This window comes from Macaca mulatta, chromosome 16, assembly GCF_049350105.2.
Source record: "Macaca mulatta isolate MMU2019108-1 chromosome 16, T2T-MMU8v2.0, whole genome shotgun sequence".
Taxonomy (NCBI): domain Eukaryota; kingdom Metazoa; phylum Chordata; class Mammalia; order Primates; family Cercopithecidae; genus Macaca; species Macaca mulatta.
The window spans coordinates 45,111,590-45,136,883 of NC_133421.1; the positions used below are offsets into that span (position 1 = coordinate 45,111,590).

At 38.9% G+C, this 25,294-nt stretch overlaps 1 protein-coding gene across 6 annotated transcripts in view; it reads left to right on the plus strand.

The window, feature by feature from the left end:
- Nucleotides 1-25,294, plus strand: part of AP2B1 (adaptor related protein complex 2 subunit beta 1) — a 140,236-nt gene that overhangs the window by 52,197 nt on the left and 62,745 nt on the right. For all 6 annotated transcript variants that reach the window (XM_015119084.3, XM_077970803.1, XM_015119083.3 and 3 more), the window contains exons 12-14: nucleotides 4-102; nucleotides 9,654-9,913; nucleotides 16,673-16,865. In XM_015119084.3, the coding sequence (XP_014974570.1) occupies nucleotides 4-102; nucleotides 9,654-9,913; nucleotides 16,673-16,865 (552 nt within the window). The remainder of the gene's footprint in view (nucleotides 1-3; nucleotides 103-9,653; nucleotides 9,914-16,672; nucleotides 16,866-25,294) is intronic.

Consider the following 25,294-nt stretch of genomic DNA (forward strand, 5'->3'; position numbering starts at 1 on the left):
TAGGTGCAACTCACTCTGCTTACTGCCATAGTGAAGCTGTTTCTCAAGAAACCATCAGAAACACAGGAGCTAGTCCAGCAGGTCTTGAGTTTGGCAACACAGGTAAGAAATCTGGAAAAAGAGAGATGTTGATTTGTCTTGTTTCAAATTGTAGGAAATTATGAAACTCTTCCTAGGGGATTCATTTGGGGAAGTTTTGTTTGAAGGAAGTATGACCTTTAGATCTTGTTAAAATATTAAAACAATGCCTTTTAACTTGTTCAGCTGAATTGTAGCTAATTGTATGGCTTTTAAATGAGTTGACTGACTCTACTTTTCATATTTCATGAAAATTGAACCTAGACTCTTAGTTTAGTGAAGGACATACTTAGATGAAAATGACATGGTCTGATAGTACCTGCTTCACTGTGACTTCATTTCAGCTTTCAAATGAAAGTACCATGTGCAGATAAAAGATGCCTGAGCAAAGTTTCATTCATTGTTCTACCTTCCAGAGTGTTTGCCTTTCTCTTGGAAATTAAGTGCTTATGCTGCTTCCTTGAATTATTTGATATATTTGGATCTCCTTGGAATTACTTGATTTTTTTGGTCAGAAGAAAAGAAGTTTAGATGGATTCTGATCTCAGGAAAGTGGCAGCTGGCCTTAAAGATCAGGTCATTATATTAGATCCACAGAAATCAAAATAATTAGGTTTTCTAGTATAACTGGTATAATGATCATCAGTCCATTCATGATTTAGTAATGTTCTTAATTGGATTTGCTAACAGGCTGGCATTTTAGCAGGCTGTCAGGGTTAAGATGTGTATCTGCAAATGGAATATGATTCAGATATCCAGTTTACCATTTTTCTCTCTTTCTCATCCCTTTATACTGGTGCGTAATCAAAATTTAAAACCCTTTCACAGTACTTTGCCTAGTTCTGAGCCATAATTTTTCCTGTTACTAATTTTACAACTTTAAAAAATTTATTTGTATGAGCTTGTACAACTTTAAAATAATTTATTTGTACAAGCTATTTTGAAGTATTTTAAAAACTTTCTTAAGCATCTTCCTCTGCCTGAAGCAAAGCAATTTATAAGCATCAGTGGTTAATATTAGTATTGAATTGAGTGTTCTGATTTCCTGTGTCTGGATCCTTGATTAACCCATTTGAATCTCTAAGATGAATTCAAAACAATTTCTTTATTCCTCCCACCCCCCCCACTTTTTTTTTTTATTTTTTGCACTCTTTCATGTTTTAATTTTAAACTCCTAAGTCAGGGGTGTGCAATGTTTTGGCTTCCCTGGGCCACGTTGGAAGAAGAATTGAGAATTGTTTTGGGCCACACATAAAACACACTCACAATAGCTGATGAGCCCCCCCAAAAAAAAAATTGCAAAAGAATCTCATAAAGTTTTTTTTTTTTTTTTAAGAATATTTTAAGCCTATTGTCCTTTAATCACCATTTGCTTACACATTGAAATGTAAAACAGGCAAAAGAGAAAGAAGGAAGAAAGGAGGGAAGGACGGAGGGAGAAAATTGAGAGAGAAACAAAGATAAAAGAAAAAAGAGAGAAGAAAGAAGGAAGGAAGGAAAGGAAGGAAGGAAGAAAGAGAAAGAAAGAGAAAGAAAGGAAAAGAGAAGAAGGATGGAAGAAAGGAAGAATAAAAGAAAAAAGAGAAAGAGAAAGAAGGAAGGAATGAAAGAAGGAAGGAAAGAAAGAAAGAGAGAAGGAATCTCATAAAGTTTTAAGAAAGTTTATGAATTTGATTTGGGTCATATGTGGCCCCAGGTTGGACAAGCTTGCTGTAAGTGGTCACATAGAATGACAGAATTAGAGCAGCTCACATTTGATCAAAACAATTTCTAAAGAGAATTTTGGCCTTTCTTCCTCTCTGCTTACTGTAAATATCCAAGCAAGTATGTTTGGTAGTTTCCTCTGTTTTCACAAGTTCTCAACCCTATCATCATTGTCTGTTAAGGCCTATGTGTTTGTATGTAACAGGCACCATAGGAGAGCTGTATTACGCATTCTGGCCAGATTTCACACTCAGTCTCATTACCTCTTAAGTATTTATCAAAATTTGACTGAGATAAAGTATTTAGGAAGGATTACTTAAAGGATACAACGTAGTGCTGTTCTTACAGATAGTCTGAAATTCACCTCTGAATCAAGCCTTATTAATAGACATCTGGATACCTGTACTGCATTGTTTTTGGCCCCTAATAAAATTGCTTTTACTAAATTACGCGAATACTATCAGTCTGTACTAATAACAGTCGTCATGGAAAACTACCCAATTTGGATCTGTTGTTAGCTTGTTATCAAAGTCATTACTTTATTATGTTTTCTTCTTTGTGAAGCCCCATCAAATTGCTGACAAGTTCTGGAATTTTCTGTGTATCAGTGTAGCATGCCTGATCAGCTTTCTTTTCCATATTGGTTGTTTGAAACCTTAGAATCACATTTAACCATCTCCCATGGAAACTGTGTAGGCCATTGTGGCATGCAGTTTCCTGACTCTAGTTTCAATTAATGCTGTTTAGCCTTAGATGCAATTTTCATAAGCTTCCTAGAACAGGACAGGCTAGAAACTCACTTAATCCTAGCAAGGGTTAGTAAACTATTTCTGTTTTTATAGATGAGGAAACTCAGAGAGGCCTAATTATTGTGGGGCAGAGGTAGAACTCAGACTCAGATATGTCTGGCTCTAAGGTCCATGGTCTTGTCCGCTGTGCTATGCTTCCTCTAGTCTGAAGGTTAAGAATGACTTGGAGAATACATATTCCCTGCCTGAAGCAATATTAAGCATAAGCCCATATGTATATGTGTGTTTGCTAGTTTTGAGGTCTTTGTGGATGATTATTTCATACTATAAATAATAAGCAATTTCTCAAGGCTTGCCTTTTTTCAGTATTGAGTCTAGCTCTGTCACCCAGGCTGGAGTGCAGTGGCATGATCTCGGCTCACTGCAGCCTCCGCCTCCTGGGTTCAAACAATTCTCCTACCTCAACTTCCTGAGTAGCTGGGATTACAGGTGTATGCCACCACGCCCAGCTAATTTTTTTTTTTCAGTAGAGATGGGGTTTCACCATGTTGACTAGGCTGGTCTCGAACTCCTGACCTGAAGTGATCCTCCTGCCTTGGCCTCCCACAGTGCTGGGATTACAGGTGTGAGCCACAGAGCCCACCTGAAGGCTTGCTTTTTCTATCCAATTAATTTTTCTGTCTAATTAATTAAGTCTGAGAAGTTATCATAAAAGAGTAAGTATGCTGCTGGGTGCTGTGGCTCACGCCTATAATTCCAGCATTTTGGGAGGCCGAAGCAGGCGGATCACTTGAACTCAAGAGTTCAACCAGCCTGTGCAACATGGCAAAATCCCATCTCTACAAAAAATACAAAAATTAACTGAGCATAGTGGCACACGCCTGTAATCCCAGCTACTTGGGAGGTTGAGGTGGGAGGATCGCTTGAGCCCAGGAGGCAAAGGTTGCAGTGAGCTGAGGTCGTGCCACTGCACTCCAGGCTGGGTAATACAGTGAGACACTGTCTCGGGAAAAAAAAAGGAAAAAAAGAATAAGTATGCCCATGTAAGTCTTTTCACCTGGTTCTCTTTTTTCCTCAAGTTTGTGAAATAAGAACCTAAATATTTATGGCTGGTGAGTACCAATTTAAGTTTAGGATGCAATGTGGTCTGCTGAATTGTGTTAACTTAATTGGGTAGTGAGGTTCTGATGATGCTACTTCCACTGATTCAGGACATGACTGAGCAAATTTCTTTCATACTGCTTTTCTTCTGTCTCTATAGTAGAGTTAATTAATACTGTTTTTACTTGTGCTGTGAATTAAGTGAAGTATATATACGTGAAATCTTAGTGCTTTTAATTTTAAGTAAAATGGGAGTATAATTAAAAATATTTTTGGGGGGAAAACCCAACTCTTGAATCTGAGGCTTCATTTCAAAAATTTATCATTTTACCTGTTACACAGAAAGTCAATACAGTAGTCGGTTCAAGTCAGTAAAGAATACAAACAGAGGCCGGGCGCGGTGGCTCATGCCTGTAATCCCAGCACTTTGGGAGGCCGAGGTGGGCAGATCATCTGAGGTCAGGAGTTCGAGAGCAGCCTGACCAACATGGAGAAACCCCATCTCTACTAAAAATACAAAATTAGCCGGGCGTGGTGGCATGCGCCTGTAATCCCAACTACTGGGGAGGCTGAGGCAGGAGAATCACTTGAACCCAGGATGCAGAGGTTGCAGTGAGCCGAGATTGCCCCATTACACTCCAGCCTGGGCAACACGACCTACACTCTGTCTCAAAACAAAACAAAGCAAAATAAAACAAAAAAATACCTAGACGTTAGTAATTATTCTTTGTGATACATGGAAGAGAGGTCTTCATGTTTTTCTGTCTATGAACTAGGGGCCACCGTCATCAGAATCACTTGGGCTGCCTGTTAAAAATACTAATTACTAGGCCCTACTTCTGATAGAATGAATCAGAATCTCTGAAGTATGGCCTCTGGGTTCTGCACTTTCAGTGGCATTCCTGGCATGTTAAAATGTTGATGCACATTATAGTTTAAGAATTACTGTTCTAGTGCTGGCCTGGTAAGTATTATTTTGGGAGCTCTTCCCCTGAGGAGGGCCTGTGGGTCTTAGCAGTACAGTAGATCCAAAGCCAAATTATCTGAGTCACCAAACATTTAATGGCAACTTAAGATCACAAAAAGGTCCCGTATTTTTATTTATCTCGGTCTTGACGGTCTGAATTACTGTGGCCTCCATGTAAAATATGAGGTAGTTGGTGAGGGCTGGCTTACAGTAGGACTAACAGGTCATCCCTCAGAACAAACAGAGTTTGAGCAGTAGGAGATTCTTCCCTACTCCTGACTTTTCAGTCTTGGGAAATTTGCACTCATTTCTCATAGGATTGTATTTTTCAAGTTAGTGTCTATTTAGACTTTGATCCAGTAACTCTATCTCCAGCAGTTTGCCATATAGCAGCATTTCGAATAATTTGTGGAGGAACTCTCAAACTTTTTTCATATGTGTATATATATATGTATATATATACACTTTTTTTTTTTGAGATGGAGTCTCACTCCATTACCCAGGCTGCAGTGCAGTTGTGCAATCTCAGCTCCCTGTGGCGGCCTCCTCCACCTCCTGGGTTCAAGTGATTCTCCCTCCTTAGCCTCCCAGGTAGCTGAGATTACAGGCATCTGCCACCATGCCTGGCTAATTTTTGTACCTTTGGTAGAGATGGGATTTTGCCATGTTGGCCAGGCTGGTCTCAAACCCCTGGCCTCAAGTGATCAGCCCACCTCGGCCTCCCAAAGTGCTAGGATTACTGAGCCACCATGCCTGGCTAGATTTTTGAATTTTGTGAATCCCTATGGGAATTTTTCTTTTTTTCTTTTCTTTTTTTTTTTTGAGACGGAGTCTCGCTCTGTTGCCCAGGCTGGAGTGCAGTGGCCAGATCTCAGCTCACTGCAAGCTCCGCCTCCCGGGTTTATGCCATTCTCCTGCCTCAGCCTGCTGAGTAGCTGGGACTACAGGCGCCTGCCACCTCGCCCAACTAGTTTTTTGTATTTTTTTTTTTTAGTAGAGACGGGGTTTCACCGTGTTAGCCAGGATGGTCTCGATCTCCTGACCTCATGATCCGCCCGTCTCGGCCTCCCAAAGTGCTGGGATTACAGGCTTGAGCCACCGCGCCTGGCCGGGAATTTTTCTTTTGGGTCATTTGGTTAAATTGTTTGCATTACATATGGGAGAAATAATTTGAAGAAAAAGCATTTTATTTTGATGAGTATATTATTAAACCATGTATTATAAAGTTGAATACCTTTAAGATATTACTGGTACATAAAGACAAACTGAATTTTCTAAGTTAATAAGATAAATGCAGTGTTTAATTTTGTAATAAAAACCATACTTTACAAATTCTAAAGTACATGGACTTTAAGGACTGCATATATAGCTTAAAGTTTAACATTTAATTTATGTATAAAAAATGTGGGAGAGAGGGGTTGCTTCCCTGACCTGATATTTTGAGAAACTTGTATTCTGCTCTTTTTAAAAAATCAACTTGTTTTTGTTTTATAATGTTTGAGCTTTGTTTTCAAATGAAAATCTAAATAAGGAGGTTTCAGGCTGCTATTTATAAACACTTAGGTGCAATTTAGTCCCTCAACCTCCCCCCCCGCAAAAAAAAACAAAATCAACTAAATTTCTAATTATCACTGTTTCCTTTTTTTAACCCGGGCATTTCAAATACTAGAGACATTTTGATAAGACATTCATACATATACATATACATACATTTCTATTAGAATAATGCAACTTATAAATGTGGTAAAAATTATCTTGAGATAAAATTTACTGTTTTAATAATTTATTAATTTGCTGTATTGCAATGTTCTATATGCTTTTTGTCTTTAACCAACAATCCATTATGAGTGCAATTTAAACAATCTGTGACTGAGAAAAACTATTTGAATCTATATAGTCAAAAATAATCAGGGTAACTGCTGCAGTCGAACTGGATGATAAGGGCCTTAAGTGGCTGAGTCATGAACCAATTCATCTACTCACTTAGAAACTAAAATGGAAGCCCTCAAATTGTCCTATTTTAAAGAAAATATTTTTTGTTTGGTTATGAGTTTTTTGGGTTTTCGGGGTTTTTTTTTGGTTTTTTTTTTTGGTTTTTTTTTGTTTTGTCTTGTTTTGTTTTTGAGACGGAGTCTTACTCTGTCGCCCAGGCTGGAGTGCAGTGGCGTGATCTAGGCTCACTGCAACCTCCACCTCCTGGGTTCAAATGATTCTCCTGCCTCAGCCTCCCTAGTAGCTGGGACTACAGGCATGAGCCACTGTACCTGGTCTGGTTATGAGTTTGAAATACAGAAGTTGAAACAGGGACTTATTGTTGCCTTTAATAAGTTGCTATTGGGGCCGGGCGCGGTGGCTCAAGCCTGTAATCCCAGCACTTTGGGAGGCCGAGACGGGCAGATCACGAGGTCAGGAGATCGAGACCATCCTGGCTAATACCGTGAAACCCCGTCTCTACTAAAAAAAATACAAAAAACTAGCCGGGCGAGGTGGCGGGCGCCTGTAGTCCCAGCTACTCAGGAGGCTGAGGCAGGAGAATGGCCTAAACCCGGGAGGCGGAGCTTGCAGTGAGCTGAGATCCGGCCACTGCACTCCAGCCCGGGCTACAGAGCAAGACTCCGTCTCAAAAAAAAAAAAAAAAAAAAAATAAGTTGCTATTGGAACAACTCCTGCATAAATAAATGCCATCATATAGACATACTTTTGAGGTAGGTACCAGGATATTTATTGCCACTTTATAATGATCACACAAAAAATAAAGAAATAAAACAATAGGCCAGGCACGGTGGCTCATGCCTGTAATCCTAGCACTTTGGGAGCCTGAGGTGGGCGGATGACTTGAAGTCAGGAGTTCGAGACCAGCCTGGCCAACATAGAGAAACCCTTTCTCTACTAAAAATACAAAAATTAACTGGGTGTGGTGTTGCGTACCAATAATCCCAGCTACTTAGGAGACAGAGTCAAGAGAATCACTTGAACCCAAGAGGCAGAGGTTGCAGTGAGCCGAGATCACACCACTGTACCCCAGCCTGGGTGACAGAGCAAGACTCTGTCTCAAAATACATATATACATACATACATACATACATACATACATACATACATACAAACAAATAATAATAAAGGTAGAAAGGGAAAAACGGGCAACAGTCTAAATGTCCCTCAGTAGGGGACTAATATTTAATGGTGCAGTGGACGTTACAGTGGAAAAGTGCAATTGTATACATCAACATGGAGAACAACTTCAAAACAGTATATATAATATGAAACTGGTTTTATATGAAATAAGTGTGTGTGTGTCCCATCTGGACAGATGTACACCACATTACTAATCATGGCTATTTGGGGGATTGGGAGTTGAGATGGAGAAGGGTTGGATAATTGGGGGAGGTTTTTTTTTTATGTCATACACTTATAAATTGTGATGCGGTATGTTTGGTAATAATTTCTTTTTAACCGTGAACATGTATACAATTATTTAAAAACCACCATAGCACAAAACAAGACCACCAAATTCAAGTGTCACTCCTTTTGGAAGCAGTTATGTCTTCTCTTTAACAGTTTTTGATTATTTAGATAATAGTACCTTTCATACTCTATTGAAATAGTTAATATTATGTGAGCTTCTTAAAGTCAGGCAGTGTATTGTTACCTCTTTATTTCCAGGGCCTAGCCAGTGTCTCAATAGGAGGTACTTAATAAATATTTGCATGAAGGAAGAAGGTGTGGGTACAATATATGTAAGATATAATATATGTTATTAATAAGCCTGCTAATATTTAAAGCAGTTAAAACATTCTTTTTTTTTTTTTTCTTTTTCTTTTTCACGGAGTTTTGCTCTTATTGCCCAGGCTGGAGTGCAGTGGAACAATCTCAGCTCACTGCACTCCGCCTCCCGGGTTCAAGTGATTCTCCTGCCTCAGCCTCCTGAGTAGCTGGGATTATAGGCATGTGCCACCTCACCTGGCTAATTTTTTGTATTTTTAGTAGAGACAGGGTTTCACTGTGTTAGCCAGGATGGTCTCAATCTCCCGACCTCAGGTGATCTTCCCGCCTCGGCCTCCCAAAGTGCCGGGATTACAGGCATAAGCCACCGCGCCCAGCCCTAGTTTAAAAAATTTTTATGTTCTAAGGCCGTCTCAACCAGTTAACTTTTACCAGATTAAGCATTAGTTTTCTATTCCTTATTTCTGTTTGAATTTGAGTCTTAGGATTAACCCATCTTAATTTATAGTTACATCCCTTGAAACATTAGAGATTACAGAATTATGACTACATTAGAACCATATTGAGTTAACACATTTGCTTGCTTTTTGAGACAGTCTCACTCTATTGCCCAGTCTGGAGTGTAGCGGTGCAGTCATGGCTCACTGCAGCCTCAACCTCCTGGTCTCAAGTGATCCTCCTCCCTCAGCTTCCTGAGTAGATGGGACTACATGTGCATGCGGCTCTACACCCTGCCCTGCTAATTTTTTTATTTTTATTATTATTATTTTTTGAGACAGAGTTTTACTCTGTTGCCCAGACTGGAGTGCAGTGGCACAATCTCAGCTCACTGCAACCCCTGCCTCCTGAGTTCAAGCTATTCTCCTGCCTCAGCCTGCTGAGTAGCTGGGATTACAGGCACGCGCCACCAAGCCCGGCTAATTTTTGTATTTTTAGTAGAGATGGGGTTTCGCTATGTTGGCCAGGCTGGTCTCAAACTCCTGACCTCAAGCGATCCACCCACCTTGGCCTCCCAAAGTGCTGGGATTACAGACGTGAGCCACCGCGCCCAGCCCGTCCTGCTAATTTTTTATATTTTTTGTAGAAGCAAGGTTTTGCCACGTTGCCCAGGCTGATCTCAAACTCTTGGGTCCAAGTGATCCGCCTGTTTCAGCCTCCCAAAGTGTTAGGATTACAGGCATGAGCTACGAGCTACCACATCCAGCCTGAAATATCTTCTTAATACCCCGTCTGCATAAATCACTACAGCATTGGTTGATAAATCCAGCAGTTTGGGTTTCTGTATGGAGAACAGTTTCATCTCTACCTCCTTGCCTTTGCCTTTTCTTTAGGATTCTGATAATCCTGACCTTCGAGACCGGGGCTATATTTATTGGCGCCTTCTCTCAACTGACCCTGTCACGGCTAAAGAAGTAGTCTTGTCTGAGAAGCCACTGATCTCTGAGGAGACGGACCTTATTGAGCCAACTCTGCTGGATGAGCTAATCTGCCACATTGGTTCTTTGGCCTCTGTGTATCATAAGCCTCCTAATGCTTTTGTGGAAGGAAGTCATGGAATTCATCGTAAACACTTGCCAATTCATCATGGAAGGTAAGAAGGTGTGAACTGTCTTTGAGTGAGAAATGACTCTGTTTAGACAGAGTTGGTCTTCTTTATGCTTTTATAGTCTGGAAAAGAACTTGCTGTACATTTTTGCAAACCTGCTACTGTACAACCCCAGGGAGCTCCAACTGAATACCAGTGACCACATATAAAATGGGTGAAAGACTCCTCTGTGTTCCAATCTAAGAGTACATTATGGCTTTAGAAAATTGTGGTGAAGACCTTCTAAATTGATGAAGTCTGAAAGTTGCTTAAGTCTGCGCTAAGAAGAGAATAGAAATAATCCCATAGTTGAAAACTTGGAAAAAAGCCTGTGTATACATTTAGCCATCTTGACCCTTTACTGTAGCTTTTGTTGAGCCTTATGGAAAGTTAGTAGGTACAACTTATGCTGTAAAACTGTTAATGAAATAATATTTCAGTATTGTTTTATTAAAAAAAAAAAGCCTGACTTCTGTGTGGACTTAGTTTTTCAGTTACCTGTACCTTTTTAAATTGGCCATTTCAACAAGGAAATTGATATGAACAGGCTCTTGGGTAACATGGAGCTCTTACTTTGTAGCTGTCCTAAAGTTCTAATTAGGGAGAAGAAACACTCTAATAAACTCTTATAATGGGTATCTCAGAATCTTTTCAGAATCTGATTCCTTCGTCAATCATAATAGACCTTGATGAAAGTAGGATTTCCTTCCAGAGTAGTTAGAATAATTGGGCTTTTATTAATGAGTGTCTTGTTCGATTGTCTAATGTATATTATTGTTTAAGTGGTTTTGTGAATGGCCAAAGTGTAGTATTTATTGCTTTACAAATTGGTGTGGTCAGCATTTTGGGCTCTATGTAAATAGACTGTGGATACAGACAAATGAAAAAGAAACAGCAACATCCAAGGAGATTATTAATCTTTCATGATTGAGTTGAATCTTTGGTTTTACAGCAGGTGCTATAATTTTAATCCAGAGGAGATATGAGCTTCATAAGGATTAGTCCTTATAGTAAGTTAGGGTGTTTCTCCTTGTCGGCAAGCATGTTTAACATTCTATAGATGAGACTATTTAACTTCTAAGAATTTCTCCCAGTCTGTGCTTCAAGTTTCGTTGTAGATACGGAATTTCTGTTGTAACTTCCCTCTGTAACTGTGTTTGTATCTAGCCTCCTGATAACTTTTAACCCTCACATGGAAGTGGGAAAATGAATCAATAAGTAAAAACAACCCTTTCTTAAACGCAGGGAGAGAACCAACATTAAGTTATCTAAAAAGAAAGTGTCTTACATAAGGCCTTTATCTGATTAATAGCCTTTAAGTTCTTATCTTCACAATTTCTTTTGTGGTTCCTTTTTGGATAACCTCCTTTTTGTCCATTTGTGCATGTTTTGTGTTTTTAAGGGAAATGCAAATATAAGGAAAATCTGTTTTGATATAAATGGGGATGATACGTTGCTGCAAATGACATGTCTGTAATAGTATTGACATTACCTAGCTCTGTTCTGCAGTGTAAGATTAATAAGTGATACACCTCTCATAGGAAACAAAGCAACACTTTAAAGCCTTATTCTGCATCTTCTAGAGGTTTAAAAAATGCTCACTTCACTAGGTCTTTTAAAATCACCTGGGAAAGAGAGAAGTGATTTTTACTTGGATATTGCTTACTATGCTTATACTTGTCAGCTGCTTCATGGCGGTGAGGTAGTAAATAGTTGTCTAATTCGGAAAAATCTCACCTTTAGAAAATACTGCTTTGATGACAGTTATGCAGTTATTTCTCTTAAAATTGGAAATGTCATTATATTAATTTTCTTATATTTTCCATTGAGAAAGGATGTATAATAATGATGTATCATATTCTTGTAGAATCTGTAGGATCATTTATATCTTTTCATTGAACTCACTTCTCCTATTATTCATTCCATTAGAGTGAAGAAAAATATGTGCGGAATACCTATTCTACCTTATTTTTAGACATACTGATAGAACCATGTGTTCTGTCACATTTTCTAAATGGTATATGTCAGAAGATGACAGAATTTCATGTGTAGAGAATATGAAAGATTTTATGTATTTCTTGCCAGGTGTATGAAATCATTTCCCCTTTTTATTTCTTAAAGCCTTTTCATCATGACTTCCTGGACACTTTTTCCTTGTAAATCAGCTTTCCTAGATTGTATCTCTGTCATTAATCTTTGCAGTTCCGTGTTTATTCTCTTCTCTGGTTACTGATCTTGGTTGTATCAAAAGGTTCGATCTGAACCTTTTCTTTCTGTTTCTCTACATATTCCCTTAGGGAAAATACCCACTAACCACTAATATATTACAGAGCTTTACCAGTTAGACCATGTTTTCAGTTGATTCTTGCTCTAATAAAACCTTATGCTTCCGTGATATTGTTACCATTTTATTGATGAGGAAATTTTGTCTCACAGAGGTTGTTGCTTGCCAGAAATTATGCAGCTAGTAATTACTGGAGCCAACACTTAATCCCCTGCTTTTACCACCACCCTACACTGCCCCCCACCCTCATGTTTTCACCTGAGATGTGTATGTGAATTTCTAACCAAGCTTACTTCTCTGACTGCCAGTCCTTTGGTTTTGTTGTTTTTGTTTGTTCGTTTGTCTGTTTTGTTTTGTTTTTGAGATGGACTGTCACTCTATAGCCCAGGCTGGAGTGCAGTGGCTCAATCTTGGCTCACTGCAACCTCTGCCTCCTGGGTTCAAGAGATTCTCCTGCTACAGCCTCCTGAGTAGCTGTGACTACAGACGTGTGCCACCACATCCAGCTAATTTTTTTGTGCTTTTAGTAGAGATGGAGTTTCACCATGTTGTCCAGGCTGGTCTCGAACTCTTGACCTCAGTAATCCACCTGCCTTGGCCTCCCAAAGTGCCAGGATTGCAGACGTGAACCGCCGCGCCCGGCTGGAATATGAACAGGTTCTCAATTACCCAGCCCAGTGCTCTACCCTGAGACTCTGGGTGTGAGCCACCGTGCCCAGCCCAGTCCCTTGTTTCTGTCAAGCTTCTCTACTTGTTTTTCTTACTTATTTTATCAGAATTGAGAACTGCGCATAAAAGTTTTCCTGTCATCCTTCTAGATTCCCCTGTGATTATTAGAGGTGTAACTAATCTTTTACTTCTCAGTTTTTGTTTGTGTCAAAGCTTACCTAGGCTTTTTTAGAAGAAAACATTTGTTTATTAATTAAATTGTTACAGTGTTTTTTTACTTTTTTTTTTTTTTTTTTTTTTTTTTTTGAGATATAGTCTCACTCTGTCTCCCAGGCTAGAGTGTAGTGGCATGACCTTGGCTCACTGCAAGCTTCCCCTCCTGGGTTCAAGTGATTCTCGTGCCTCAGCCTCCTGAGTAGCTGGGACCACAGGTGCCTGCCACCACTCCCAGCTAATTTTTAATTTTTTTGTATTTTTAGTAGAGATTGAGTTTCACCATGTTGGTCAGGCTGGTCTCGAACTCCTGACCTCAGGTGATTTGCCCACCTTGGCCTCCCAAAGTGCTAGGATTATAGGTGTGAGCCACCACGTCTGGCTGTTTTTTTGTTTGTTTGTTTTTACTTTTTATCATCTAAATCTTAAAATATGCAAGATAGAGTGGTATAACAAACTTGGATATACCTATCACTCAGTTTCAGCAGTTATCAGTATCTTGCCAATGTTATTTCATTTATTGCCCCACAGTTGTTTTTGAGATGGCTCAAATATTTTAAATCCAATCCCAGACCTCGTTATCTTTTCATCCATAAGTACTGTACTTGTTATCTTTAACAGATAAAGACTTGAAATTACAATGTTATCAAGCCTAACCAAATTGGACATAAGTACTTAATATCATCCAATAAGCAGGCTAACCTACTTTCAGATTTTCTCAGTGGCCATTCTCTAGTCTCGTTTAGAGTTTATGTAAGATTGGTCTTACTTTTTCCTTAAATGTTTGGAGGAATTCACAGTGAAGCCGTCTGAGCCTGGAATTTTCTTGGTAGGACTTTTACTTTTTAAATTGACATCTAATTTATAATAACCTTAGCATTAAGGTTATTGCCTGACCTTTGCCTGGTCAGGATACCACGGCCATTGAACATATGTCACTGGGCAGGCAGTGCCTCTAATACTGGTAATGCTAGAGGTGATGTTTTTGGTAAACAAGCTGGGTACTTTTTGTGATCTTTCCTTAGAGCATGCCTGTGTCGGATTAACAGTATAAATAATAGGGTGCTTATTATATTGTTTATTAATGTTAGGCTGTCAGTGGATTATTCTGGTCTGATGTAAGCTTATGCAGTGGAGAATATCTTCATGTTACTTATATTAACATTATTGCTTCTATTAAGTAATAGATTAGTCCAATCTGTTAGTAATAGATTAGTTCACTAATCTTAGCATTTAGTGTTCAATGAATGTTTACATATGTATACACTCATATAATCACTACCCTGATCAGATAAAGAATATTTTCAGCACCCTAGAAGGTTCCTCGTGTTCCTTTACTGTCAGTGTGCACACTCCAGAGATTACCACTGTTCTGATTTCTTTTTTTTTTTTTTTTTTTTTTGAGACGGAGTCTCGCTCTGTCACCCAGGCTGGAGTGCAGTGGCTGGATCTCAGCTCACTGCAAGCTCCGCTTCCCGGGTTTACGCCATTCTCCTGCCTCAGCCTCCCGAGTAGCTGGGACTACAGGCGCCCGCCACCTCGCCTGGCTAGTTTTTTGTATTTTTAGTAGAGACGGGGTTTCACCATGTTAGCCAGGATGGTCTCGATCTCCTGACCTTGTGATCCGCCCATCTCGGCCTCCCAAAGTGCTGGGATTACAGGCTTGAGCCACCGCGCCCGGCCCACTGTTCTGATTTCTATCGCTATAGATTCATTTTGTCTCTGCCTGAGTGTGATATAAATGGAACCTACAGTTTTTACTCTTCTATGTCTTGTGTCTTTTGCTCTACATAATGTGAGGTTAATCTGTGTTTTTAGTAGTTTGCTCCTTTTTATTGGTGTGTAGTATTCCATTCCATGAATATACTATTTATGTCTTCTGTTGCATCTTTGGGTTATTTCTAGTTTGTGGCTGCTATCAATATTCTTGTATTTGTCTTTTGGTAGATTTATATACGTATTTATCTTGGGCATATACCTAGGAGTAGAATTGCTGGATTGTAGAATAGGTTTCTGTTTAGCTGTAGGAGACACACACTGCCAATTTTCCAAAGTAGTTGTACCAGTGTATACTCCTAGCACTGTATGAGTTCCAGGTGATCTACATTGTCAGCACTGCTTGGTATTATTGATCTTTTTAGTTTTAGCCATTCTGGTGAGTGTATAGTGGTGTCTTGTTATAGTTTTAATTTGCATTTTCCTGATGAGTAAAGTTGCTAAGCACATTTTCATGTTACTGTATCCTCTTTTGCGACTTGCCTGTTTTTAATGATTTGTCTTTTTCTTAATGATTTGTAGGAATTCCTTATATAATTTGGATGCAAGTCGTTTGTTAGGTATATGTATTGTGAATATCTTCTCTCAGTTTGTAGAGAATATCTTTTCCCAGTTTCTTAATGGTGTAATTGGAAGACATGTTCTTAATTTTGATGAAGTCCAGTTTATTACTTTTTTTCTTTTGTGGCTACTGCTTTTTGTTGAAACCATTATCTCCTCCAGGCTTATAAGATGCTACTCTAGGTTTTCAACTAGGTTTTACCTTTCACATTTATGTCTGATTTATCTCAATTTTTGTTTACCTTGTGAGTTATAGGGAGCCGAGGTTCATTTTTCCCCCACATAGCTGTGCAGTTAACCCACACCATTTATTGAAAAGGTCATCATTTCTCTTACCTAGTCCTTTTAAAATGTCTTGGAACTCACCACTTTCTTTTTATTTTTATAGCTTGTTGAGCTTTTATTATTTCATACATAGTTGACAACGTAGCAGTTTAGATTACTCTTAGCTGATCTTCATGTCCATTCTCCTCACTTCAGTTCATTATACACACAGGTGCTAGAATAATGTTCCTCTAATGTTATTTTTAGTTTCTGTTCTTTGTTCAAGAAATAAAAGTGATTCTGCATTTCTTTTATAAAAAATCAGCTCTCTAGACTAGTTTTCAAAGTTTTATTTTCCTTGTTCTCTCTTCCCCCAAATTTTACCAATCCCAAACTCTGCTCCTGCCAATATAATTTTTTTACCACCCCTGAAGTCCAATTGTTCATTTCTGTGCCTTTGTACAAACCTTCTCTTCCTCTTTGGAGGTTTCTCTCTGGTAGTTCCTCATAAAACCATTCCGAGAAGCTTTTTTTGTTGTGTTACTCGTATCCTATCAATTATACAGACACACAATACGTGTTTCTGCTGTTACGCAGTAAACTTGCTTTTTAGTCATTTTGTAAATGCTGATTTTTTTTGTTGGTGTGTAAGCCATTGAGGGCAGGAACCATATATTTTACAGTTTATACAGAGAACCATAGAATTCTCTTTACAGTGTTCCCTCATAGATGTTTAATTAAAATTGACCAATTATATTATATAACTGACAAGGTTTACATCATATAATTTATTTTCATTTTAGCAACTGTATTTGATAAAAATAAGAATTGCTATTATCTCTTCATGAGCATAAGCAAATGGTTATAAAATCAGAGGGTTTTTTCCCCCTTGTATTTGATAGTTATATATAGCTATATGTTTAACTACTGTTGCCATATTATGTCCTAGGTGAGACTGACTTTTCTCTTTTGTCCATTTTATGTGTATGTGATTTTAGCACTGATGCAGGTGACAGCCCTGTTGGCACTACCACTGCAACGAATCTGGAACAGCCTCAGGTTATCCCCTCTCAAGGTGATCTTCTAGGGGATCTTTTAAACCTTGACCTCGGTCCCCCAGTCAATGTGCCACAGGTGTCCTCCATGCAGATGGGAGCGGTGGATCTCCTAGGAGGAGGACTAGATAGTCTGGTAAGCATCTTTCTTCCCTTGTTCTTTTGGTTATTTTTAGTTCTTGATATGCTAGAGAGTTTTAAATTATTCAGCTTTTTAGAACTAGACCTTTCCTTGATGAGCAGTAATGTCCTTTGATAAAGGACAGGATTCTTTGTCTTTAGTAAGGCAAAATTATAATTAATACTGTTCATCATCAGTAATGGGGTATGTCTGCAGGTGTACGGGATTATTTCATTGTCCTGCCTCTAAATAGAACTTTTGACATTTAACCATCCTATTGTTCAGCAATTTTAACGTTTAGTATCTTTTCCAGAGTTTATTATTGTTCCTAGCTCTTAACTCTGGATAGCCCACATCAATTCTCCTTTTGACCTGAACGACATTAAAGTGACCTCACACAAATCATCCTATTTTGACGCTTTCAAACCTTCGCCTTTTTTATATTTTATTTACTTATGCCCTAATTCTGAAAGGTTTTGAGGCAGCCTTTTTTTTTAAGTAAAATGTACCTTTATTACAGTTGGAAAGGGCTGCTTGATTGGTTCTTTTTTTCCCTTCTTCCCCACCTACTCCATTCTGTCATACTTCCAATTTAATTAGCTTCCAGGATTCTAATACTAAAAGGCTCCAAAATCCAGAATATCTGTGAACATTTGCCACCAGTGGGAACCAAAGTTATTTTTTGTTTCTGTACAAGATAAATGAATTTTAAGGGTGACCTTCAATCTATGAAGAGAAGGCCAGAAAAATAACAAGTCTATCACATGACTGCCTTAAACTGTGATGGAATTAGAGAGGCTTTTCTAGCAGACCCTTGCAAAAGAGATTTTTGTCAACCCAATGACTATAAAGATGCCCAATAACGATTTGTTTTCCAATATCATTGGAGGGCTGACATCTTAGATATGAAAATATATGTTCCCAGAGATGACAGATGCAAAACAACTGCACTCTATGCTGCATATACTGGCATCTTCTCTTCTACTTTATGAGCAATTTTGTATCTGGGGTTTATACCAGCCAGTAGAGGTTCATTTACTTTTTGGCTGGCAGAGAGTCCAAGGAAATAGGGTTATAGTCATATCTCTGTGGGTTGTGCATTTCATTAATGGAAAATCACTGCTTCTAGAATTTATACATTGACCAAGCTGTGAACTCCAGCGTGTATTGACACAATGAGCACTTCTATCGTCTTTCTTGGGCATATAAGCAAATACTTTTTATATTCATATCTTTAATGATTGAAACTGACTGATTATATAAACAGAATAGCTTCCTCATATGATGATTCTACTTACATTGCTGTCTAGCCTCCTTATAGACTCAGGAGAGTGACAAATATTTAAATATTCATGGAAGCTCCTAAGAATCCCTTATAAAATTAAAATAGCTCTTCCTTTCTGTTCACATATCAACCACAAGTTAAATTTTGCATCCTCCTCAAGTTTATTACATGCCCTGGTGGGGAAGCTTACTACATGGTGGACTCATTGAACCTAAGAATGAGAAACAAACTAAGTTCAAGGAATAGAGGGGAGAAAGAGGCCCTGCCTTTAATGTTGCCAGACCAGAATCCTACTTGACCCACTATAAGCATAGAAAAAAAGAAACATGTTATTTTCATTTGACTTTGTATTAGCTCATGCCAACTCCAAAACCAATGGGTTTTGTCATCATATTTTACATAGCTGCCCAGTCATCTGCATTAGAGTTCCTGCAAGTATTGTATCAAAGGGAAAAGCTGTTAGAACCTGCTTGTAGTAGCCAAAGTTACACACAGGCCTATTTCTTTTTTTTTATATAAGGGATATTCTTTCAGGGATAGGAAAGTTGTTGTTTTTCTAATCGGATTTCTAAATATGCAACTTTTGTTACATAGGCCCAGTTATGTTTTTATGTAACTCTAAATTTTAGCTTTTCCTGACTTTGGGATTTAAAATGGTATCCTTGGTGTTACAGCCCAGAAATTGTTTACAGTGCAGTTTTCTTCAGCTTATTCTGAGATTGAAAGATATCCCAGAAATCAAGATGAGAAGAAATTAAAGCCCTTATTTTTGCTTTGGATCCGTATGTGGTTAAATATATATTTACTCAGAGAATCAAGGTTCCTTTTTCGAGAACATCACAAGGAAGACCTAAATTTGGCTGTGTGGAAGATGAGTTTCTAAGGCAGCAGTAGACTTTTAAAATGCTTTTATTGTTCTTATGCAAATTATCTAAAGAGAAGATTAATCCTCAAAGCCATTTTTTGAATGCATCCTTGCCTTACAGAGTACTTCTCAAAATAAATTATATACCTGTGAATCTCCTAAAGATTTTGTACCAGAGAGGGTTTGTTTTGTTTTGTTTAGTTTGTGGAAATGGGTTCTCACTATGTTGGGTAGGCTCATCTTGAACTCCTGGGCTCAAGCAATCCCCCTGCCTTGGCCTCCCAAAGTGCTGGGATTACAGGTGTGAGCCAGCACACTGAGCCTAAGAGAGATGATTTAGTTGGTCTAGAGTGAGACCTAGAGTCTGCATTTCTAACAAGGTGACGCTGAAGCTGCTGGTCCATGGGCCACATTTTGCACATTAAGGACATAGAATATCTGGTGACTACTGTGAACCACTTCAGTTTATAGTGTTTGAACTATAGCTACCTAGATGCTCAGATATCAGATGCCCCTTTTTCTCTCTCTCTTTTTATTTGCTTTTTTTTTTTTTTTTTTTTTTTTTTTTGGAGATGGAGTTTTGCTCTTGTTGCCCAGGCTGGAGTGCAGTGGTGTGATCTTGGCTCACCGCAACCTCGCCTCCCAGGTTCAAGCGATTCTCCTGCCTCAGCCTCCCAAGTAGCTGGGATTACAGGTGCCCGCCACCATGCCCAGCTAAGTTTTTGCATTTTTAGTAGAGATGGAGTTTTACCATGTTGACCAGGCTGGTCTTGAACTCCTGAACTCAGGTGATCCACCTGCCTCAGCCTCCCAGGTTGCTGGGATTACAAGCGTGAGCCACCACGCCTGGCGCTTTTTCTCTTCAGTAGTAAACAGACTTCTGGAAAGAGGGCTCCTCCTCTCCCTTAAATTAATTCAGAGGGCAAGAAACTTATTATTTCGTTAAAGCTCTTTCTTTTGCCTTCTAGGGAGACTAGTGTGGCTAGGAGTGGTAGAATTCAACCCAAACTCCTATTTAAACTATGGCCATGTTTAGAATTGTGTGGTGGTTTGGGAAGCAGCATTTAGGTTAGCTCAGTGATCTTTTCAGGAAGGCTAGCAACCAAGCCACTAGACAGTTGGTACTACTTTTATCATGGGTTTCTAACAGAACCTCACCCATAGAGGTCAGTGGTGTACTGCTAACAAAGTATTGCCTGGTTCCTAATAACTGTATGATTCTCAACTCTATCTGCAGAATTGGTATCACACAATTACCAGTTTAAAAAAAATACTCTCTCTCTAGCCATTGAAACTACAAAGAAAAAAAAAATACTATCAATACTTGAGTCCAGGAGTAATTAAACACCACCTCTGGGAGGCAGGACCTAGACATTGCTATTTTTCAAAAGTTACCTGGGTTATTTTAATCTTGCAGCCAGGGTTGAGAACATTAAACCAAATGAAATTCCAAATGGAATTAGGTAGAGGTGTTAAAAACTGATATCTAAGCCAAGACAGTGACCTCCACAAAAGAATCGTATTCTCGAGATCCTCTTTGGCAATTCCTACAAAAACAGATATCTCTGACTTTACCTTTGTTCTTTTCCTTCTGAATATTTTTCTGTTATGATTTTCTGTGAGGTTATCCATCGGGTCAGAAGTTGACTGGAAGTTGAATTTGACCAATTTAGATATGGTCGCTCAGTCCCAGGGTCCTTTTTATCCTTGCTTACTTGCCATAATTGGAGACCGAAAATCGAGGGCATTTTATATTTTGGATTGTCTAACCATTTTCTGTTCTTCTATCTTAAAACTTGATATTCATGAGAAGATATTTTTATTCTTCTTTTTTCATAGCCTGGTGATCTTCCCTTAGATCTTGTTCTGTTTCATCTTCTTTTACTGTTGCACTCATGAAATTTGGCCAGGGTTAAGATTTAGTGAGTTGTAACCTTTTCCTATTAGGTTGGAGCAAATGTAATTGCGATTTTTGCCATTAAAAGTAATTACTTTTGCTCTAACCTAATAGAACTGTCCTAGTCAGGAAATACTTATCAATCTATTATTTATTTGTTATTATTACTAGTCAGAAATGCTTTGCCACAACATTCCTGAAAGCTATGGCCTTCTTCCATCAATAATAGGGACTCTCAACATTTGTGATTCTTTAAAGAGGAGTTAGGGTGGGGCCATTGCTGTGATGTAAAGAAAGTAAACATACTGTAGCTCCCCAGGTGATTGGTTCTTGTATGCTTTTTTAAAGAAAGCAGTCGTCTTTGAATGGAATGCCTCTTCATCTCAAGACTTGGATAAAAATGGATTTCTACCTATTCTTTTTAGTCTCCTTACTAGAACATCCTTATTTTTTGCTTGCATTTCAGCATATTCTCTTTTGCTTGTACTCTACAGATAGTTTCTTCCATCTGTCAGTACAAACTGAACTATTGCTTTGATGTGGAGTAAATTCAAGTAATGTAATTTATGTAGTTGACCTGCTCTACATGTAGAGCATGACAGTTTACTAGTTAGGTATAGGCTTGCAAAGTAGTTATTTAGGCTTTTTTGTTTCTTTGGAAGCCATATATGTGGAGTTTTTCGGTTTGTTTGTTTGTTTTATGACTCTGGTACTTAATCTAAGAAACTGCTCGTTCTGAGTAGTGTGATTTTTCTCAACGTGCAGATCCTTCTGATTTGGTGTAGTGTGGGAGGTGACCTGATGCCTGTGTGTATAACTTTTGCAGATGTGTTATGTGCTCATGAGTCTGACATCTGCGAGGATCACTGAAGTAATAATTGAATCTCGGTTATTTTATTGCCTTTACTTCCAGTCTGTCAGCAGAGGCCTTGGCTAAATTACAGCCTTTTGTTCATCCCAGGTGCTGTGCTTTATTCTTTTACATAAACAGTGCTATTGTGTATCAAAAATGGAAAGGAAGAATTATCCAAAGTGCCCTTTCTCTGTGCTGATGAAGGATTTCATCCTGGAGATATATGCTGTGTGCCCAGCTTGAGTGGTATGGAATAGAGGAGAAACTGCCTTTTCCTGACCCCCAGTCCATGTTTTTCCCACTGTTTCTTTCAGGTTTTTACCTTTCAGATATCTAAAGTCATAAGCTATTTTTTAATAGTTTTGAGATTTTTTAGCCCACAGGAAATCCATCATCTGTACTAGTTTTACATCTTTATTTTTCTTCCTTCGGGGTAGCTTTGCAATGATTTAAAAACTTAGTTTTTAGAGTTTGTGTTATGTGGAAAGATCTTTGTAAGTTGTTGCCCATTAAATTTCTCAGTGAGGCTTCCATAACCACTATCTTTGTATCAGTGCATACGTTTAGTCAAGGCTGGCCTCAGGCAGTTTTGAGAATAGGTACTAATTTCTGAGTGCTATTCCCTGTGCTAGAACTTTTATAATAATTTTTTTTTTTGAGATGGAGTCTTGCTCTCTCGCCCAGGCTGGAGTGCAGTGGCCGGATCTCAGCTCACTGCAAGCTCTGTCTCCCAAGTTTACGCCATTCTCCTGCCTCAGCCTCCCGAGTAGCTGGGACTACAGGCGCCCACCACCTCGCCTGGCTAGTTTTTTTATTTTTATTTTTTTTAGTAGAGACGGGGTTTCACCGTGTTAGCCAGGATGGTCTCGATCTCCTGACCTCGTGATCCGCCGGTCTCGGCCTCCCAAAAAGCTAGGATTACAGGCTTGAGCCACCGCACCCGGCAGAACTTTTGTAATTTCTAATCCTCAGAACAACTCCGGAAGATAATTGGTATTGGGCCCCATTTTACAGAAGAGTGAAGGTCATACAGTAAGTTGCAGAGTTGGAATTTAAACCCAGGACTTCTTTAAAACTTCAAAATTTATACGCTTTATACTATCCTGTAATTTTCCAGTTAGTTTGTTATTGTCACCTTCTAGAATAGAATACAGTTTCACCTAACTGGTCTTTCTCAAACTGGGAAACGCAGTCTCTGGAGTACACAGCAGAGTGCAGGGTGCATTTGAAGCTGCAGAATAAATATGGCTCATTGCCTTGCAGCGTCAGGCTTACTTGATGGTAAATAATATAAACAGAATATACACTGGTATGTTACAACTTAGAATGTAAAATTGCATGACTTTAAGATAAAACATACAGCTTGCTTGCCCTTCGCCTCTTGATGGTGTACATCCCAGGTCCCTGAGTGTATGACTTTGGGCTAATGTATCACATGAAAGTTGGAGAAGGACTACAAAAGTGTGTTCATTCATGAAAAAAAGAGACTGAATAATAAGTTCGTGCACCTTTCTTGCAGCAAGAGGAACAGATGGTTCATCTTAGCCTTATTTATTTATTTAAAGGCAGGGTCACTGCAACCTTGAGCTCCTGGGCTCAAGTAGTCCTCCCACCTCAGCCTCCCAAAGTGTTAGGATTTACAGGTGTGAGCCACTATGCCTGGCCATTTTATTTTCATTTAAGTAAAACCACAAAAATCTCCTTTTCCCATCTTTTCACCGGTGAGCTGTAATAAAGCAGTAGTACTTTCAGGGCAGTTAAATGATGTGCAGGTGTCGTTCTTCTGAAAATTTGCTCTCAAAACCACTCAAATAATACATTTCCTCCCTAGAATGAGTTTTGGTCCGGCTGGGAGATGGTTTTTTTTTTTTTTTTTTGAGACAAGGTCTCACTTTGTCACCCAAGCTACAGTACAATGGTGTGGTCATAGCTCACTGCAGCCTCAAACTCCTGAGCTCAAGTGATCCTCCAACCTCAGCCTCCCAAGTAGCTGGGACTACAGGCACAAGCTGCACACTTGACTAATGGGTGTTCATTTTTTTTCTCAGTTGGTTCTGTTCATATCTGTTGGCAATGTTGATACAGATACTGTGCTCTAGGCCAGTTGGTAAACGATTTTGTCAGGCTTTTGTCCTTTTGGTGATAATTTTCCCTAATAAAATGATTCATTTCAAAATTGTCTCCCAGGAAATACTGCCAGTAGCTGTATATGTATTACTGCCAGTAGCTGTAAATATATATTTACGAAACATTCATTCATTGAATAAATAAGTATTTGAGTGCCCAGTATTCAGGCTCTATTCTGTATACTAGGCATATAGAATGGTCCTTGCAACCTTCCGCAACAGTCCTTGCAAGCTTACATTTGGGTAGGGGAGACAAATGATAAAGTAGCAAATGCTGTGAAAGAAATTGAGAAAGAATAAAGAGGTTCTCTTGTTGATTTTTACTATATTCATCATTTGAGTTCTGTCTGACCTAAGAGACATATGGTGGCCATTCTAAGGACTTTTTGTCTTATATCAGGAGGTAATCCGTTACATCCCTGTACTTTTCCGCTGATAGAAGCCTTTTCCCCCCTCAGGTTATGGAGTCTTCTGATGATTTTTATATGATCTCAATGCATTGATGCTATTCCTTATCAAGTCTTCTCTCAGCCATCAGTTTATTAGCTTTTGCGTGGTTACAGAGTCTTTCCACCAATTTGATTAGTTATATTTTATGATGCTTTTTTGCATAGTTTTTTTTTTTTTTTTTTGAGACAGGATCTCACTCTGTCACCCAGGCTAGAATGCAGTGGCACTACCATGACATACTGCAGCCTTGACCTCCCAGAACCCAGGTGATCCTCCCACCGCAGCCTCCAAACTAGCTGGGACTACAGGCGCACACCACTACACCCAGCTAATTTTTGTATTTTTTGTAGAGTCATGGTTTTGCCATGTTGTTCAGGCTGGTCTTGAGCTCCTGGGCTCAGGCAATCCACCTGCCTCAGCTTCCCTAAGGGCTGGGATTACAAGCGTGAGCCACTATTCCCAGCCTTGAATAGCTTTTTAAAGATCAAATTAAAATTTGCAGCCTAGTAGCTGAAAACCATACTTTAACCTACAAGAGACTGTGTGCCATCTAAAGTTGAACTCTGATAGAAAGACACACACTGATGATTTTGACACCAATAGGATTTTGACAATAGTAAGTTTTATTGTTTGTGATGGGAGTCACTGTGTACTATTTTTGCACCATTCTGTTGACTCCTAAATAATAGAGTTATTGGTAAGCTATATGGCTTGGAGCATTCCTTGGATTCCCTTTAATTCAGTAAATTCTAGAAAACATTAAATAAAAGAGACACTAGCTCTAAACAGGAGCATAGAAATGTCTGAGCTTCAGATATACACCTGCAGTTAAGAGAATCTCTTCAGATACCTAGACAGCTCCACAGTTTTAGAAGGAAATAGATGTACTTTGGACTGGCCAGACATACGTCAAAGGGGCTAACCCAGATCAGTCATTGTAATAATTTGTGGGATTTTTTTTTTCCAGT